The sequence below is a fragment of the Hippocampus guttulatus genome, chromosome 15 (genome assembly GCF_054856545.1).
Source record: "Hippocampus guttulatus isolate MCC_2025c chromosome 15, RoL_Hgut_1.0, whole genome shotgun sequence".
In the NCBI taxonomy this organism is placed as follows: Eukaryota; Metazoa; Chordata; class Actinopteri; order Syngnathiformes; family Syngnathidae; genus Hippocampus; species Hippocampus guttulatus.
In genome coordinates, this window is record NC_141275.1 from 14,718,909 (window position 1) to 14,737,558 (window position 18,650).

Genomic DNA, 18,650 nt, shown 5'->3' on the forward strand with positions numbered 1-18,650 from the left:
GTGATAAACATTGACGCCTCCTACGGAACTTAAGTTTATTTATTGTTAAAGTGTAAAAATCTGCGCCGGTATCCTTTTAAAGCAGTCCAATTGGATCCGCGATTTCCGCCAAGTTTGTCCCTTCTCCCTTGCTGTCGTAAGGCCGACGCCTAGCCAGCGGAAGTCCCGCCCCTTCCCCCGATCTCTCCGGCTTTGTACTGTCCACGCCGCGGCTCCTCTGCGCACAGTGACGCCGCAAAAAAGTACCAACACCAATGGCTCTCCACGTTCCGAAAGCTCCGGGCTTTGCCCAAATGTTAAAGGATGGCGCCAAGGTGATGTTCGATTTCAATTTTACTTTGGGACTTTGCCCTTCCTTGAGTCTCGTTGTGAACCAACGTGCTCGCTCGTTAGCTTTAGCCGCCTCGTTAGCGCGTACCTGCGTTCACATGCAGAGTGAGAAGACGAAGAAAGTTCTGGAAGGTGGTCGGGGTTGTTGGGAGCATCTGGACATCCATCTGCGTTTATGCAATTGTCCCGTGTGTTCAATGTGAACGTACATTTTTGTATTTTATGTTAGTGTTGAGACGACAGCTCAGAGCGAAGCTATCATGAGTGGTGCTAATGCGAATCGGTAAGGGAAGTGACTAAAGTGAGCTACCTAAGTTCAATGTTCAAATTGTAGAAATATGTCATTGTAGTAATAATGTGCATTTTCTCAATTGCAACAATTACCTCGGAGGCTTCTGAAGAAAAATACTTGAAAAAACAAAATCCTATTTGTGTTTACTCCCGTAAAAAGTATGTTATTTTTTATCAGAAAAAACGTGATGGAATACTTATTTAAAATATGTAGTTATTGAAATAACAATCTCTAGAAAAAACGTGGTGCATTCTTAGAACAATACTACCGGGTTATAGGGGAAAAAAGCTTTTTTTTAAAAAATCAGAAAAATATTTTCTTTCCACCAAAAAATGTGTTTAAATAACAGATTGATTAACTATTCGTAAAAACGACATCTTTTGCAGCACTATTCAGGTCTTGAGGAGGCAGTCTTTCGCAACATCCGAGCCTGTAAGGAACTTTCTCAGACCACGCGCTCAGCTTACGGTCCCAATGGTACGTGCCCATCATATTCACTTTACATTATCACTGAAAATTATCAAGGGGCAGAAAGTAACCCCCTTTTTTTTTTTTTTTTTAAACCAGGCATGAACAAAATGGTCATCAACCACCTGGAGAAGCTGTTCGTCACCAATGACGCCGCCACCATCCTCAGAGAGCTGGAGGTAAGGCAACCGGCGTTCCCGCCCGCCATCTCGGTGACATCATCCATTTACTGAGTCTGACCTCTGTGTTGTGACCTGTTAGGTGCAGCATCCGGCAGCCAAAATGATCGTGATGGCGTCCCACATGCAGGAGCAGGAGGTGGGCGACGGCACCAACTTCGTCCTGGTGTTTGCCGGCGCCCTGCTGGAACAGGCAGAGCAGCTTCTACGGATGGGCCTCTCCGTGTCGGAGGTATGCTTGCATTCGTGCCGCTTGATAAAGTTCACTTTCAAAGTCTTCTAGGGGGGGGAAAAAAGGAATTAATCCATCGTGGAATAACAAAATTTGGAAACGGCTTGGCCAACAGGTGATCGATGGCTACGAGAAGGGGTGCCGCAAGGCGCTGGAGCTCCTGCCCGAGTGCGTGTGTTCGTCAGCCAAGAACCTCCGCGACCTGAAGGAAGCCTCGGCGATGATCCGCACGGCCGTCACCAGCAAACAGTACGGCAACGAGGACTTCCTGTCCGACCTCATCGCACAGGCTTGCGGTAAGCATCGGCGCCCCCTTCTGGTCGCTGCGCCATTCGATTTCTCCCCCTTTTGATGTCCTTTTTGTTCCCCCCCTTTGTGCTTCAGTGTCCATCTTCCCAGAGTCCGGCAGTTTCAATGTGGATAACGTCAGAGTGTGTAAGATTCTGGTGAGAGTCTTCCAATGGGTGGATTGATTGATTTTTCTTTTAAGGGGGGCGGGGCTTTTAGGCCACATTGACTTTTTACCCGCTTCTTCTCAGGGTTGCGGTGTGACGGCGTCATCAGTGCTGCACGGGATGGTGTTCAAAAAAGAAGCGGAAGGAGACATCACGTCGGTGAAAGACGCCAAGATCGCCGTCTTCTCCTGTCCCTTCGACTGCATGATGACGGAGACCAAGGTGAGCGAATCGTAAAGAGTCGTTTTTTAGCACGTCTGAAGTCGAGGAATCCCCGCTCGGCCGCACCCCGCGTGGAGTTTGTACGTTTTCCTCCGCGGTCTGTCGGTTTCCTCCCCGCGTTCCCAAAATCAAGCGTGCCGTGTCGCGCAGGGCACGGTGCTCATCAACAACGCCAAGGAGCTGATGGACTTCAGCAAGGGCGAGGAGGACATGATGGAGACTCAGGTCAAGGCCATCAAGGAGGCCGGCGCCAACGTGGTGGTGACGGGCGGCAAGGTGGCCGACATGGCGCTGCACTACGCCAACAAGTACAAGCTGATGGTGGTCAGGTAAGGTGTGTGTGTGTGTGGGAGGGGGGGGCTGGCGGGGGAGGCTATAATGAAATAGTTCAAGACGAACAAAAGCACTCTCGCAACAATACGGAGGGTTTGAAAGGCGTGTGGTTTTGGCGGCTATTGTTTTAATTTTAAAACGGATATATTGCGAAATCATTTGGAGCTGCATCTTTATTCTCCTTCAGGCTGAACTCTAAGTGGGACCTGAGGAGGCTGTGCAAGACAGTGGGCGCCGTAGCTCTGCCGAGGCTGGTAAGCACCCCCTCATCTCCTCCGTTTGTATCAAAAACCTTTTTTTTTTTTTTTTTTTTTTTTTTAAAGACACTTGATTGCTCTCTAGACTGCACCTACCCCCGAGGAGATTGGTCACTGCGACAGCGTTTGCCTGATGGAAGTGGGCGACACTCAGGTGGTGGTCTTCAAACACGGTGCGTCATTTCTCGGCATCGCCGTCTCGTGCGGTAGAAGCGTCAAGTTAAATGCTTTCTTTTTTTCAATTCCTCCACGGATCAGAGAAAGAAGATGGCGCCATCTCCACTGTGGTGATCCGAGGCTCCACAGACAACTTGATGGATGACATCGAGCGGGCCATCGACGACGGAGTTAACACCTTCAAGGTTCTCGTTAAGGTGAGTGGCGTCATGGGCAGGGGATAATTCACAATGTTTTTGTTTGTATTTCAACCAGACTGCATCTTGCTCACAATTTAACGCTTCCTGTTCGAAAATGAGTGGTGGTGTGACAATTTGGGGAAATTCAGAAGGGCTGACAAGTAGAACCGTACAAGGAATTGACATGTCAATTTTGCGTCATGTGTCCCCTGATCTGGCCGCCGCTTTTTTCCAGGACAAGCGTCTGCTCCCCGGAGCGGGAGCCACCGAGATCGAGCTGGCCAATCGCATCACGTCCTTCGGAGAGGTGCGCGCTTTGCTTTCATTTGGACTCGCTCCAAAACATTCTTCATCGCGTGACATTTTTCCATTCTTGGTTCCTTGTCGTGAAGACTTGCCCGGGTTTGGACCAGTACGCCATCAAAAAGTTTGCGGATGCCTTCGAAGTGTTGCCGCGCGCCCTGGCAGAGAACTCGGGCGTGAAGGCCAACGAGCTGATCTCCAAGATGTACTCGGCGCATCACGAGGGCGACAAGAACGCCGGCTTTGATATTGAGGTGGGCCGCGAAACGAGAGCAATGACGAGCCCCCGCAAAATGCGCGTGTCGCATTTTTAAGGTTATGTCGGGAACGGATGACATTTTGCCGAAGAAATATGGAGTCCAGATTTTTTGGTCATGTTTTTTGTTGTCTGCTATTTGGAGTCTTAATTGTAACACAAATGACGTGAATATGAATATTCTTTGGCAAATCTGAACTCCATTCAATGCCCCTTTCCGCCATCTTGTCAGAAAACGGTAAAAAAGGTGTGAAATGTTGCTGCGCGCTTAGAACGAGGGCGGGAAATTCAAGCCGCTGCTGCTGGCTAGATGTCATGTATCGTTTTCCAGGGAGACGGCCCCTCGGTGAAAGACGTGGCCCAGGCCGGCATCCTGGACCCGTACCTGGTCAAATACTGGGGCATCAAACTGGCCACCAACGCCGCCATCACAGTACTGCGAGTGGATCAGGTACGGAGTTCGGATACGCACTTTGACCCACAAAAGACGAAAACTTTGGTCATTTTTGCGTCCGGTCCAGAGTTTTTGTGCGGCGGGTTAGCTTAGCTGTATTTGTACGACCCAGATCATCATGGCTAAGGCCGCAGGGGGACCCAAGGCTCCCAAACAGAGGGGCCACTGGGACAAGGACGACTGGGACGAGGAGCCCGATAAGTTTGAAACGCACCAGTAGAACTTACAGTCAGTAGGCCCTGGAACGTGTGTGCTTTGATTTTGTCGCTCATGGGTGGAAAGTTGCCTGCCACTACTAACTTGAGTGGAAAAAAGAAAAGTGACGTCAAGGATGTGTTGCGGAATGAATACAGATGCGATGATGTGATTGCATGCGCATGTTTCTTTTAAGTGCACCTCGTTGGGTGAAATTGTGTGTTCGTTTGTTGCATGTCACCAGCAGTCTCACAATAATTGAGAAACCTTTTTTTTTTTTTCCTCTGGAAAATATTAGCCTCGGTTTTGTGGTTTACGGCGCCTGATATGTAAATCATAGCAAGTGTACAGCCGATGTCCCGCAGTATCATAGCAGCCTCTGCTGACCTTGACACGCTTGATTCCGTTCATGATTTGTGGAATTAAATATTGTGGCCACGGTGAGAGGAGAAGTTTAAGACAAACAAATGGCGACCAAGGACACTTCAATGCACTTCACCCGGCCACGTCATTTCTGATCTGTGCTTCTGGTTGCTCTCTTTTTTCAGATCATCATGGCCAAACCAGCAGGGGGCCCCAAACCACCACAGGGCAAGAAGGATTTCGATGAGGATGACTGATCATGCCCGTTTCTTTTTTTTACTTGTTTATTTAAAGCTCTGCATTTCGGTTTATTCTGTAGGAAGTCTTCACAACAGTCAACATAATGTGGACGGACCGCACTGTATCATTCTTCCTCGCAAATAAAAGGCACTTGCGCTGTCACGTCTGACTGTATCGTGGCTTTATTACACAATTTGTGTAATGTTCTATATTTAGAGCATCATGTAATGCATTATTTGTCGTCTCTTGTGAATTATGTATCCCCATTTGCCATTCGAAATGGATATTAATGGGAATTGACTGCCTGTACATCCGATGCCCTAATTTGGTAGGCAGGTGGGCGGGGTTTCAAGCAGTCCCTTCGTTCCCGCGCTCCAATTGGCTGACTAGCGTGTGGGGCGGATTGGTGAGACGTCACCCGCATCCAGGATTAACCTGTTTTTTTCTGTTTTGTTTTTTATATGTCACCATATTATGGCGACTCTCTCCTTTTTGGAGTAGATTGTCATCAATAGTAAGTGACGTTTGTTACAACTCCTCGCGAGGTTTCCGAAATCGCTTTGGATCGAGAAGATTCCGGAGTCACACGACGACATCGATGAGGCGCGCTCGCGTCGGCTGTCGCGCAGATGGGGGCCGACGGCAGCAAGAAGGTAAGCGGAGCGGGGGGGCGGGCGACATTTAGGGACCGTATGATGCTCGTGATTCAGACCGCGGGTTCCCGTTTCCATGGTGATCATTCAGCCTGCGAGGACTCGTTTTTGAGGGTACTTTGCTCATTGAAACGGCGGTACTTTGTGGTATGTTACTACAGGAGGCACAGTAATGGAATCCTAGACGCTCCGTTACACACAGCACATCTGCTTTATGGCCCGCGGGCATGCGTCAGTCACGTGACTAACCACTTCATTAGCACTACCAGTTGAGCTGTTTGGAATACTCTGACCCGCTGGGACAACTCAAGGTAGAATGCAAATAGTGAGTTTAAAAATTGTGAAATCAAAATTGAGCACGCCGAAGTCGAGCATCCGGGTACTCCTGGTCTGACGCGGTGCATCCGGAAGTGTGCGATTTCGTCCGCCAACTTGCCGTCGAATGGCGTTGACAAAGTTCTTCTTGCTATTCAATCCGAAAAAAGTTGATGACAATATTTAATTATTGCCCGTTTACCTCATTTGAGAATAAATTGACACTCTTCAAAACACTGAACTACATACCTCTTAGGAAGTTTCCTCGAATTCTCGCCATAGAGCCACTTTTTTAAATTCTAAATCAACCCTTGTCTGAATTCATGTGTTGGTTTACTGTGCATCATGACTTCCCAAATTCCACCAGAAGCCGACTGATGGCCGGGAGCAAGAGCCCCTCTCTTCGGGCTGGCGTAGCTTCCTGTCCAGCATGGGCCTGTCACTACCTGCCACCTTGTGCCGCCTGGCGCCGCCAGCTCTGCGCATGGGTCAGCGGCGCATGCTCCAAGCCGGATCGCCTGACATACCCGAGCACGTCCTGAGGCTGGCGGGTGTGGGCCCTGAAAAGCTGAGGTCGGAGTGGAGCCTGCCGGGCCTCAATGCCATGTTCCTGCCCGAGTTCCCCCACAGGGCCGTGCCGGGACAAGAGCACTTTGAGGTCGATACCTTTTTCAACTTGAACCTGTTCCTTGTGTGCGCTTGTGTTTTTGTGTATGATGGTGTCTTGCTTTTTCAGGTGTTAGGTTACATCGCCAAAGGTTCTTTTGGACCAATCCTCAAGGTCAAGGACAAGACCAAACAGAGAACCTATGCGGTCAAGGTAGGTCCTAAAAATTTGATAGTAGCTCTACATAATAATCTGTTACTGCGTCAAACTATTGCTGTCACAAAACTCATGAGAAACCTTTGTAGCTGTTACACAAGTGTAAAAAGAAGTCGACCGCCGTCAAAAAAAACAAAAAAAAAAACGTTGTCAAATCTTGTCTTAATGTGAAGACGAAAGTGTCGTGACGACATTGTGCGGGTCCGCAGGTGATACCAAAATCTGAGATCCTCCGACTGGGCGTGCTGGAGCAGTCGAAAGAAGAGGTGATAGTTCAGGTGAGTACTCCTCTTACAAGTTGTCGTCAGGTTGAAGCAATTGAATTTCCCACCGGTTTTAGCGCTTCTCCCGCTGGAGCCGAGCGGCGGCACAACTCTTTTGAATTTTGCCCGCAGCGTCAGATTCGCCACCCGTTTGTCCACGACCTGCAGGACTGTTGGCAGACGCAGCGTCACCTCTACATTAGTGAGTCAGCCACAGAACAGTGAGCCCCCTCAGCTCCCCCCCCCGACCCCTAAAGACCCTCACTTCAAGCTCACTATACACATCCTCACCTCCAATCCGACAATCCTCCCCAATCCCGAGGCTCGGAAAGTTGTGCTGTGTTGCCTCCCCTTCTTCTGCTCTTACACCCCCCCCCCCCCCCGCCCCATGTCCAATTATCCAGTGACTCAGATAGTGTGACCTATTTTGCTTTGCTGCCCGCACACCCACTCTGTGAAAATGAGCAGATACACTGGCCCTCTGGACTTGAGCAAACCCACCCGCCTCTGCTACGCCCCACACTTTTGTGCTCGGTTGAGGGAATCGCCGCACATGTATAACGCACAAATGAGCAGAGTGTATGCAGATGTCAGTGAGACGTGTCATATGATTGCTATCATGTGATCATACAGTTTGTCAAATTTTGATATTATCGAGGTACTACGTTTGGGGGGGGGGTATAAATAAATAAATAATTCCCCCAAAGATTTTCAGGGGGGGGGTGTGTCAAGGGGACCGCCAATTGCCATTCCCCGATGTCTTTTGCTTTCTAGTGTGCGACTACTGCGGCACCGGCGACTTGTACACTTACTGGCAGATGATCGGACTCTTCGCCGAGGACACGGTGCGGGTGTTCGCCGCCGAGCTGGGCTGCGCGCTGGGTGAGCTCATAATTCACGTTTGGAGTCGTCATCATAATGACGGTCAACCAATGAAGGCAAACGGCAGCTCGCTCGGTGAGTCACTGAATGTGGAACAAGTTTGTTCATTTATTTTTTTTATTTTTTTGTCCTATCAGGATTTCTTCACGACTTTGGTGTCATTCACAGGGATGTGAAGGTATTCTTTTATTTTTGCCAGCACATCAGCCACCCTAGTGAGGACAAACGCTATAGAAAGCGGATTGATAAATGTTACATATCTCTCATTTCCTTCCAGATGGAGAATATCCTGCTGACAGACAGTGGTGAGTCAACATGTCCAGCAGAGGGCAGCCATGTGCTGTTTTATAAATGTCCAGAATCTTTCAGAGGACATCCTGACATCCGCTCAGTACTCATCAATAAGAATGACAGATGGAAAGTTAAAAAACAAACAAACGTGTGTGTCCGCTTTAATGATTCATTTGGATTAATGGTACGTTCCAGGACATCTCCGTCTGGCCGACTTTGGTTTGTCCCGTCGCTTGGAGCGAGGAGGGCGGGCTTTCACCATCTGCGGTACCATCCAATACATGGGTGAGGAACATTCCGGCACGTCGTTTAATTCCACGAAAGATGAATTTAAGGGCATTGTTGTGATCGCGCTCTGTCCGCACTGCAGCCCCCGAGGTGCTGAGCGGCGGTCCCTACAATCACGCGGCCGATTGGTGGTCGCTGGGGATCCTGCTCTTCTCGTTGGCTACCGGCAAGGTGATAAGAGAATGAGTTTCCATTCTGGTCAGAGAATTATTCGGAACGGTGTTGATGCTTGATGTTCAGTACGAATTTCTCCTCAGTTCCCCCTGCCCCCAGAGCAGGACCACTGCGGCATGCTGAGGAGGGTGAGGTCTTTCCCCTACGAAATGCCCCTCAGCCTGAGCCCCCCTCTGGCCATGCTCATCACAGAGGTGAGCGCAAGTTGCTAAGCGGCGCCTCCCTCCTGGATTATTGACACACTCATGCCGTTTCTCCGTGCAGCTGCTGTGCAAAATGCCCGCACGCCGACTTCGCACCCTTGATCGCTTCCAACGCCAGACCTTCTTCCGTGGACTCAGCTTTGACCGAAACCTGCTGCAGCGCCACCCTGTGGAGGTAAGTGAACGCCAAACGGGGGACTCGAGCGCCTCACGGTCTATGAATTTTGCTGAATGGTTGCGTCGCAACGCGGCGAGCCCTGCGACGGATAGCAAAATCTGCGAATAACGGCCCCTCTGATCGCAGGTGATTCTGGAGCTGAGGGAGCGCCCCGACCGTGCCGCCAAAGCCCGCCGAGGCCTCGCGCTTTCACTGCAGCCGTTCAACGGCTTTGATTACGACTCAATACTTAGTCCGCCGAACACGCCTGACGCGCAGCTGCAGGGAGCCGCCCCGCGTCGGGAGGTGTTTGTTTGACTCTGAACGCCAACAATCATGACAGTTTGCAACAGTACGGTACAGACTTCCCAAGGCTTCTCTTGACAAAATGGCTGGTCCATACCTAAAATGGCCGTATGTCCTCCATTGTTGTTTACTGTGTGGCCGTACGCTGCACTCACTTTCAGGTTTACCCTTTCACAATGTTACATGCTGAACTGGACCACCCTACCCGATCTGCAGAAAGAATGTCAGAGGGGCATATTTGAAGCAGCCATTTTGAAGCAAATTCCAGGCCTCCTACTTGGATGAACTCAGGCAATGTCATTTGCCCAAATGACTCCTGAATGAACCTGCTTTATGGGGGCTTCAACATGCCTGTAAACTTAAGAAAGAAAGAAAAAAATCAACTACAAATATCCTGGTCTAACAGTGTGAATTTGAGCAGTCCCTCGTGCAACACGCAGCCTTTAGTAGCGCCTTCCTGAGCACGATACTTCATGCACTGAGAGCACTAAAAGAGAACTTTTCCAAACCTTTTGTGTTTGCGCAAAGAAACGCTATTGTTCATGGACTTCAACGTTGCCTGTCGATATGCTGCAACTGTGGTTACGTAAAGAAAGGTCACGCTAGCTGAAGACAATGCGCCCTGTTTTGTTTTATTTGTTTGCGTGTGTAGTCACTTGTGCAAAGAAACCCGTTTTCCTGAATGATATTGACTCTCACCACCGTATATACATCGGATCAAGAGCATTTTGTATTGCTGCCTCCTGTATGTACCCGAATGCCCCACGAGTGATCCTGAATTTTGTTTTGTTACAAGAATGCTTCTATATATACACACACAGACAAACATTAACACCCAAAGTCCCCTATATAAAATTTCCAAGAGAGTTTCATATGTTTACATGTCTTTTTGAACATTAAATGATCTTACTCTGCTGCTTTTGTCATTGGGATTGTGAGAAACGCCTGATTGGAGCACATTTCAACATGCGGGTTGACACACGAGTCGTTGCCCAACGCAGTCACTCTGATGACATGTGGGCGGAGAGATTCATTCAACCCTGCACGTTGACATCCAGTGCAAACGTTCTGTCTCTGGAATACAAAATATTTTTTCACAACATCATCTCTCAAATCACTTCACATATCGTTGTGAACATTTTCAGAAAAAAGGGGAAAAAATCACCTACCAAACTAGTCGAGTTGCCTATATTCAAATGAATGAAAGCAGAGGTAAAGTGTCTGTTATAGTTGGCATTTAGCCATTGAAGCTAACACAAAAGGCATATATCACTCGTGAAAATGAGAAAAAAAAGATGCCTAGTTTTTTAAAATTCATTTGGGCAGTCTCGTGAGCCAAACCATTAGGAACGGCTATGCCTGTGACGCAATGCAGTTGTGCGCCACAATAAAACAACCAATCCAATACACGTGCTCAGAGTCAATAAAAAGGCCGTATGTACATATTTTATTTGTATAAAACTACTTAATGTGCCGGTATTTATTAAATTGCCTCGGTGTTAAATTGACCGTAGTTTTGACTACATTTTGAAAAAGTCTCATAGCGCATAGCTTCCTGAAGAAGTCAACTTCCCCACCCACCCCATTGATAGACGATGCTGCGCTGCTCATGCGCACTAGCTACCTTCCTGCCTCCGTTATGACGCAGTGCCTCCGCCCCGCCCCTGCCCAGCTTCCCGAGGGTTTTGTAAAGCGTCACGTCGCTCTGCAGTTCAGTCGGTTTCTGCGCGGAAGCTCGGCATCCTCCACCGTCGACCTCTTCTCTTAACTTCGCACGTCCTCCCACAAGCCAGGTAAAGGAGACGACGTATTTATCTGACCACAGCGTTGAAGCGCCATTTTGTTCCTCCCCATCGTGATGCTGCACCTTCATCTTACCTAGCTTAGCTTTTCTACTGCGAATCCTCTAGCAACAACCCTCACAAAAATGTCTCCCTATGTCAATACGATTCAATATCTGTTGACGAAGCGTTTGGTTGTGTGCGCACCATCGCACTAGGGCGAAAACGAGATGACCTTCAAGGATGACAAGGCAGCCTGTTGCGTCGTCGGAAATAAGATGCGCGTGCTCGCTCGTGTTGGTCCAGCTCTATTAGTGCTGGTGTGTGTCCGCGCGTGCACGTTTGATGTACACGAGAAAGGGATGGCGTGCGCGTGAGCCTGTAGCTGTTCCCGAGCACGTAGACATCCTTGGTGGAATGGGGGCGGGGCCAACTGCACAACCTGTACTTTCCCATACTGCACAACGAATACAAATGCTATTAATTTAACTGTTAAGAATTGGTTATGCGATAAATAATTGTATAAAAGATCAATTGTAATTATAGATGGCGTTGTAATGATTTCATAAAATTCGATTCCCCCCATTTCAACAAATTTGAGTCATTGTCATGCATTTCCTCGTTAATTTAACTCTTCTTGAAAGAGTTGGACGTTTATTTTGCAAATATTATAATTATATATTAGTTTATTCTGTTTTGACTGCATTTCGTTTCTGTGACTTTTCTTCATCTTGATAAAATATAACTTAGTCTGCATTCTGATTATGCTATTAATGTTTGTCCAAAAATGGATATGGTAACATTGTGGCTTTGTATCTCTTCAAAATCTCTTTAAAGAATTGCAGCTTATTACCTGGTAATATTCAGACTTTATTTCTCGATGAATTATTCTAATCAGTGTGGGCAAAAGATTTTCTTAAAGGGGGAAAATTCCCGAATGACACAAAGCCTGAAGTGACTTGCATTCTTTCTAAAGCAATTTACAAACAGGTAAAAACAAAAAACGTGATTACTGGATACTGTGTGACAATAAATTTGGAAAAGTTGTCCGAGCCCTCTCTGAGCTGTATAAAAAGGGGCTATTAAATCACCTGCCCCTTCCTGATGATTGCTGAGACAATATGGCGACACAGGCGGCCATTTTGAAAGATCCGCTCACAAGTCATTGCTTCAGAATTAATTGTGTGTGTGAGTGTGTGTGTGAGAGAGAGAGACACTTCTCCTCCCGAAACAAGGCCCAATACACCATGTTCAATTTCTTTAGTCAGCAAACTAGCGGACTGGTGAATCAGAAGCGCCCCCACTGGTCTCGACAATGTATTGCACTCCATTTTGTCCCGTTTTGCTACAAAACACAATTGGATTGGATAAACAATGACTCAGTGGTGACAAAATCAGTTCCTTCTGAACAAATATCTCACAAGGTTGGTAGATCCACCATTTTGTTGGTTTAAGATGTTGATTTTCTGGACACTTTGAAGCAAATGATAGATCTTAAAAGACATTTGCCGAAGGTGTGTGCGATTGTCGATCCTTGGCAGATTTTTTTTTCGAGTTAATTTAAGCATTATTTCCTGTTAAGGTGATGTCACAGTGTGGCGGGGGGTGAGGAGGAGACCACTGTCGATGTCGCAGTGCAGAAATGGCGACTAAGCGCTGTGCAACAGGCTGCGACCGGCGGTCCCCCCGCCCCCCGCCCCACTCCTCTCGTGACGCTGCGGACGGCCCCGTGTCGTGTGGCTTGTTTATATCATGACATTGAAGGCCTTTTCCCTGAGAGCTCACACATTCTTGGAATTTACTGCATGTTTTCTCGTGGAAAATTGTACAAATATTTTAGAGGTCTCAAAGAAGTCACACATTGTTGTTTTCTTTTTTTTCCTTGTATGTCCATGCGATGCCCTGAAAGCTCTCCCAGTAGTGCCCCCTTAAAAGAAAAAAATATAAAACAAATTAAAAATTAGCCCCTGACACTAATTTCACCTTAGCACACCTATCATAACCGGACATCTGACAAAATCTCGAGGAACCATGCCCGACATCGAACAATATGTCGGCAACCGCCGCAATCACGCTTTGGAATTGTCACTGTTAACTTCTCGGTTGCGTTTAGAAATTGCAAAAGATTTTCGCATCCCTTTTGAGCTCATACACGACTCCGTGCTTGACAAAAGATGGCCGCTATTTGCAGAGCGTGCGCTTTCTCTGGGCGAACGCCGTCTTTTGTTCACCTTTTATCGAGTGTAAACACGCGGCTGCGACCTCTTCGCGTTCACCTGCATGTGTTGTTACCTCACAACGCTCCCTAAGACGAGGATTAGCACGCAGGGCCCGTTGGCCGGCCTCCAGGCCCGACTCACTTTGTCAACCCGTCTGCGCACACGGTTCTTTTTTGTGCTGCTCGGCTCATTGTTTTCACATGAATGCGCCCCTCTGTGTGGAACTCCGTGTGGAAGTTGACTGGACTGGAAAATAGTCCAAATTCGAGCACAAGTGTTAACGTTGTTAGCAGTCTGGACAGGGAGAAGGGAAGCTATCCACTGAATAACAAACGTAATCAAGTAAAGTAAAAGCCTTGCATAGGCACAATACTGTAAAAAAAAAAAATCCATTGAGACTGTGGATTATTTTGAGCTGTTCTATTTAATTCTATTATGCCCGTTGTAAAATGAGCATGCACTCGCATGAATTGTGACACACGCCTTTTCAAACGTGTAGCAGACGTTTTAGTGTGGTCCCATGAATTAAGAGTTTAATTTCATCCGTGACCATGCCTTTTCCCTGTAACTCAAATCACTCACCTCTCAAATTAGCTTTCTCCATCGAAACGAATGGAAATGCCATTCATCCGTTCCAGAAACCCAAGCCCCTCCCCCCACAAATGGTTAACTTGTTTTAAAAAAAACAAAAATATCACTCTACGTTGTAGCAATTTATAAATATATACAGGAATAACATAATTGAAAAGTATTTAAAGAATGCAACCATTTTAGCTCATGATAGCAATAAGCTAGGAGACTTTCGTCTAACACAGTTGTTTTCTTCAAATACTGCGCATGTAAATTTTCCTCTTGTGTTAAGTTTTATGATAAACTTTAGCTAACAGTGACTATACTTTTGCACTTTCATTGTGAAGTTTGCTGCCTCCATCTTGGTTCCAAGTGCTTGGGTGTTATCAGCGACCTCCTTGACAATAAGCGGCGTGAAAGTGAAATGAAAGAGCAAATAAGATTGAATGAATGGAGTCAGGGGGCGGGGGGGACCGAGACAGTCAGTTGGCGGCGTTGCTGAGGAGAGCTCGGCGAGCCCGGCAGCATCTCGTTACATAATGGCTCCGCCTCGGTCTGCTTGTGCAGCAGAGCGCTTATGTAATCAATTATTTACAGCGGTGAGAGGCGAGCGATGACGGGATGGAAAGCGTGCTCGCCGGCACGTCCCGACTGCTTGCTGGCTCCAACCAGACGGTGTGTTATAAGTGGCCCTTTTGGGGAACGCTCAGTTCGGTTCGAGCAGCTGGCGCCTCGGCGGCCGTATTGGATTGGTGAGATAAAGCTGTTGAGGATCAAGCCCTTGACCTTCCCCTGCGTCCTGTGTGTTTGTTTTCAGCCACCATGACTCACCAGTTCCCTGCGCTGACTCCTGCCCAGAAGAAGGAGCTGCAGGACATCGCCCTGAGGATCGTGGCCCCCGGCAAGGGCATCCTGGCTGCCGATGAGTCCACCGGTATGCTTCGGTTGTTATGGTTTTAAAACTTTAGCGTCGATGCTATACCTGCATCAAGTTTTGCGATTTCATGGCAACAACAGCCATTTAAAAAGCAAGCGGAATGGAAAATGTCAAAACGTGGAATTTCACATTCATTCTCTTTTTGAATTCATAATCATGCTAATTGGTACCGCATGACAATCTTCATACATACTCTTTTTATACATTCTCTGTTGATCAAATTCCCAATTTGACACAGTCGTACTTTTTGAACCACCCTGCTACTGTAAAACTAACAAAGCAATAAAGAATTAAACACCAAACGTATCAATTCGGCCAACAAACGTCCGCTAGCTTGATGCTAACATATCAGTAGAAATGCCATAGACGGACTATGGGAAACTAGCGTAGATGTTAGGGTAGTTGTAAACTATGGACAGCATGTGGAGGACACGCAGGGGCAGAATGTAGTACGACACTGAAGGCACCTAAACATGAAACGTAGCGTGTGCTGTCAATAAAGTGTGAGCACGGCTGGTTAAAAAGGCGATAAACGGTGTCCAAGTGCCACGAGGGCGCTCGCTCAGTAGTCACCGGGGTGTGTGCGTGTGTGTGTCGCTTCCAGGCAGCATGGCGAAGCGCTTCACCCCCATCGGCGTGGACAACACGGAGGAGAACCGCCGGCGCTACCGCCAGCTGCTGTTCACGGCCGACGAGCGCATCGACAGCTACATCGGCGGCGTCATCTTCTTCCACGAGACGCTCTACCAGAGCACCGACGACGGCACGCCCTTCTCCAAGCTCATCAAGGACCGCGGCATTGTCGTCGGCATCAAGGTGCGCGCTCATAATGGGCGCTGGCGCTATTTTTGTATTTTTGTCCATTTTGTCTTTCCGTGGGTCGACTCTTGAAGGGGAAACGCACACTCGGCATGTTTAGGGACACACGCGCACACAGAAACTCTCTCACCGTGTTGTGTCAACACGAGGTCTGGTTTCAAGAGGAGTCTGTTCATCACATCGATCTCATTTGGCCCCTGTAATATTTGTTGCATTCTTTATTTGCCTAAAAATGGTTCATTCAAGTTTAGTCTGTGAATTAAAAATAATGGATTTGTTGTAGATAATAATGAAAAATGACATGGATATTTCATTTTTTATTTGAAAACCCACATTCGAGCAAATAAAATGTGAAGTGTGTAAAATGGTGAATTTTATTCATGTAAATTAAAATGATATGTGGCCCTCGGGCACAGTTTGCACACCTGTGAATAAAAGTGACTTTTTTTTTTTGTTTGTTTTGTTTTGCAGGTGGACAAAGGTGTTGTTCCCCTCGCCGGAACCAATGGCGAGACCACCACTCAAGGTTGGGCCGGCGACTCTGCGGCGCATCACGCAGACAAACTGCGATCCGCCGTCTTCGGTTCTTTGACTTACCGAGTCGAATCTTTTCTGTGTCACAGGTCTGGACGGGCTGTCGGAGCGCTGCGCCCAGTACAAGAAGGACGGCGCGGACTTCGCCAAGTGGCGCTGCGTGCTGAAGATCAGTGAGACCACGCCCTCCGAGCTGGCCATCTTTGAGAACGCCAACGTGCTTGCACGCTATGCTAGCATTTGCCAGCAGGTTGGTGTTTTTTAAAAAAAAATTTTGCTTATTTAATTTTTTAGTGGGTGGGGGGGCGTGGAATTGGTGTTTTTGTGAGTGCATGATTTAGACAGCAACAATTGCTTTCGGCACAAAAGAGGCATGACCAGGGCCGACTCTAGTTTAGAACGTCAGGTTCGGATGGCGCTCGCTCACAGTCAGATAGTTTCATGCCGCCGTTGCTGCCAGTCGTTCTGATAACGATGTCGATTGTTTTGCCAACGAAACTTTTCACATTTGCAATTTCCAGTCACGTTTGCCTTTTAATTGCAGAACGGCATCGTTCCTATTGTGGAGCCAGAGATCCTCCCCGATGGAGACCACGACCTGAAGCGCTGTCAGTACGTCACCGAGAAGGTAATCGGCCAAAGAAATTTCCTAATTTGAATCGGAAAATCAATTTTGATGAAAAAAAAAAATGTGAGCGCATCCAATGGAATCGTTGCCTATTAAAACGTATATCTCACCCCATATCTCGAGACGCATAACAAATTGTCTTTTATTGGCGAGATGCGCACCCCCAACAAATCTGAGCATTACCACACGCGGCCGACCACCCGCAGGTCCTCGCCGCCGTGTACAAGGCTCTGTCGGACCACCACGTTTACCTGGAGGGCACGCTGCTCAAGCCCAACATGGTCACCGCCGGACACGCCTGCCCCAGCAAGTACAGCGGCGAGGAGATCGCCATGGCAACCGTCACCGCCCTGCGGCGCACCGTGCCACCCGCCGTCACCGGTGAGGACGCGGCGGACTTTTGCATCTTTGCCGGCGCGGAGGTCTTGCCGCTCACTATTTGTCGTCTGTGCGCTTTTTTTTTTTTTTTTTTCTTTTTAGGCGTCACCTTCCTGTCGGGCGGCCAGTCCGAGGAGGAGGCCAGCGTCAACCTCAACGCCATCAATACCTGCCCCCTGGCCAAGCCCTGGGCGCTCACCTTCTCCTACGGCCGCGCCCTGCAGGCCTCGGCCCTGCAGGCATGGAAAGGGGAACTCAGCAACGAGAAGGCCGCCACCGAGGAATTCATCAAGCGTGCCGAGGTGGGTGACGTTTTCAGAATGGGGCAGCTCACAAAAACTTGAGCTGTGTAAATGAAATGAAACTCCCCCCAAGGGTGTTTCCAGGCCAGCCAAAGCCACCGATCCAAACACTGGCTGTCGAGTTGGGACTTTTTATGAAATCCCTTGACCGGCTCTTTTGACGCATGTCATTTCTTGTTTTTCCAGGCAAACGGCTTGGCCGCCCTGGGCAAGTACGAGTCCTCCGGCAGCGGCGGTGCAGCAGGACAGTCCCTCTACGTGGCCAATCACGCCTACTAAAAAGGAATCACGTGACCTAGTTAGACTTATATCTGCTCTGCTATTAAAACCTGAAACCTTTCCTCCCCACACACTTCCTCCATTCACGCATCACAGTGATTAAAACTTTAGGTGTTTAAAAAGCAAAGGAGCACACTGAAAGGGAGCTGCTGTATTTTTATGACCGAACAAATCAAAACAGTTGAAAATATCTTGGGTGGAAAGGACCTCCCCAAAAAAAAAAAACCAACTAAAAAGAAATAGGCTTTTGTCTCCTTGTTTGGGATGCGTGTGAGACTCAACAAGGTGACATTGAGGAGGTCTGAAAAGACACAAGGGACTCCACCTACAAGCCGCCACTAACCAATCAACTTCTGTGTGTGTGCGTGTGTGTCCATGTTCGCTTTAAATTACACAGATTTAATGTATACGGTTGTGCGACGCTGTCAATATTGTGTGACATTCCTCTACCCCCCAGGATTGGAAAGAGGTTCATTATGATGATTTGCTTCTGGGGAGTCACTCACTGCTGTATTGGATCAACTGTGACGTTTGTGTTGTTAATAATGTTCTTGAAGCACTGGCTGTGTCAAATAGTGAAAACAAATAAACTATATTAAACAAAAAGTTGAGGTAGGTCTCCGTGTATTTTTCTTGTCGTCTTCATTATACATTTTTTACACGTTGCTGCAACTTCGTACGGTAGAAGGCAAGTTATTCAACTAAGTAATCGTTTAATTTTAAATTGACTGTCCTGTTTTGTAAGTGAAATGAGTGGACCTATTACCTCAGAATGTAGGTGGTGTATAAAAATTGTGTCAATGCATTGCATTGGAATGCAAAGTAGTATTTTTAAGAACCATAAAACAGCTGAAAATGCCAGTCAAACCAATAATTATTTTAAAAAATACAAAACGTTTTTGTTCATTTGTGC

At 47.7% G+C, this 18,650-nt stretch overlaps 3 protein-coding genes across 6 annotated transcripts; all 3 read left to right on the forward strand.

The window, feature by feature from the left end:
- Positions 1–148: 148 nt before the first annotated feature.
- On the forward strand, positions 149–5,097 carry cct8 (chaperonin containing TCP1, subunit 8 (theta)). 2 transcript variants are annotated; one of them, XM_086131246.1, is made up of 15 exons: positions 149–314; positions 1,009–1,099; positions 1,190–1,269; positions 1,352–1,501; positions 1,617–1,797; positions 1,886–1,947; positions 2,041–2,178; positions 2,329–2,507; positions 2,699–2,765; positions 2,854–2,941; positions 3,027–3,142; positions 3,360–3,431; positions 3,517–3,681; positions 4,015–4,134; positions 4,881–5,097. In XM_086131246.1, the coding sequence occupies exons 1-15, from the start codon at positions 255–257 to the stop codon at positions 4,950–4,952; spliced, it is 1,641 nt and encodes a 546-aa protein (XP_085987372.1). In that variant the 5' UTR covers positions 149–254; the 3' UTR covers positions 4,953–5,097. The 2 variants fall into 2 exon arrangements, with proteins under 2 accessions (XP_085987372.1, XP_085987371.1); XM_086131245.1 differs by lacking the exon at positions 4,881–5,097 and adding an exon at positions 4,250–4,840.
- A 234-nt stretch (positions 5,098–5,331) lies between these two features.
- rskrb (ribosomal protein S6 kinase related b) lies at positions 5,332–10,205 on the forward strand. 3 transcript variants are annotated; one of them, XM_086131248.1, is made up of 13 exons: positions 5,332–5,588; positions 6,271–6,561; positions 6,640–6,723; positions 6,936–7,004; positions 7,122–7,191; positions 7,764–7,871; positions 8,009–8,049; positions 8,149–8,176; positions 8,358–8,447; positions 8,533–8,621; positions 8,708–8,818; positions 8,889–9,002; positions 9,132–10,205. In XM_086131248.1, exons 1-13 carry the CDS (start codon positions 5,565–5,567, stop codon positions 9,300–9,302), a joined length of 1,290 nt encoding a protein of 429 aa, XP_085987374.1. In that variant the 5' UTR covers positions 5,332–5,564; the 3' UTR covers positions 9,303–10,205. The 3 variants fall into 3 exon arrangements, with proteins under 3 accessions (XP_085987374.1, XP_085987375.1, XP_085987373.1); XM_086131249.1 differs by having other exon boundaries at positions 6,274–6,561; XM_086131247.1 differs by lacking the exon at positions 5,332–5,588 and adding an exon at positions 5,629–5,735.
- A 718-nt stretch (positions 10,206–10,923) lies between these two features.
- On the forward strand, positions 10,924–18,348 carry aldocb (aldolase C, fructose-bisphosphate, b). The gene is made up of 9 exons (XM_086130886.1): positions 10,924–11,083; positions 14,678–14,794; positions 15,402–15,613; positions 16,088–16,142; positions 16,240–16,400; positions 16,695–16,778; positions 16,985–17,159; positions 17,259–17,458; positions 17,645–18,348. Exons 2-9 carry the CDS (start codon positions 14,683–14,685, stop codon positions 17,735–17,737), a joined length of 1,092 nt encoding a protein of 363 aa, XP_085987012.1. The 5' UTR covers positions 10,924–11,083; positions 14,678–14,682; the 3' UTR covers positions 17,738–18,348.
- The last annotated feature ends 302 nt before the right edge of the window (positions 18,349–18,650 follow it).

Excerpts from the sequence above, each read along its gene's own strand:
- aldocb (XM_086130886.1), top strand. The coding sequence starts at position 14,683 with ATGACTCACCAGTTCCCTGCGCTGACTCCTGCCCAGAAGAAGGAGCTG. Across the intron at positions 15,614-16,087 it reads GCATTGTCGTCGGCATCAAG|GTGGACAAAGGTGTTGTTCC; the intron begins GTGCGCGCTCAT and ends TTTGTTTTGCAG. Across the intron at positions 16,143-16,239 it reads TGGCGAGACCACCACTCAAG|GTCTGGACGGGCTGTCGGAG; the intron begins GTTGGGCCGGCG and ends TCTGTGTCACAG.
- rskrb (XM_086131247.1), top strand. The coding sequence starts at position 5,631 with ATGCTCGTGATTCAGACCGCGGGTTCCCGTTTCCATGGTGATCATTCA. Across the intron at positions 6,562-6,639 it reads CGGGACAAGAGCACTTTGAG|GTGTTAGGTTACATCGCCAA; the intron begins GTCGATACCTTT and ends TTGCTTTTTCAG. Across the intron at positions 7,192-7,763 it reads GCAGCGTCACCTCTACATTA|TGTGCGACTACTGCGGCACC; the intron begins GTGAGTCAGCCA and ends TTTGCTTTCTAG.
- cct8 (XM_086131245.1), top strand. The coding sequence starts at position 255 with ATGGCTCTCCACGTTCCGAAAGCTCCGGGCTTTGCCCAAATGTTAAAG. Across the intron at positions 2,766-2,853 it reads CCGTAGCTCTGCCGAGGCTG|ACTGCACCTACCCCCGAGGA; the intron begins GTAAGCACCCCC and ends ATTGCTCTCTAG. Across the intron at positions 3,143-3,359 it reads CCTTCAAGGTTCTCGTTAAG|GACAAGCGTCTGCTCCCCGG; the intron begins GTGAGTGGCGTC and ends GCTTTTTTCCAG.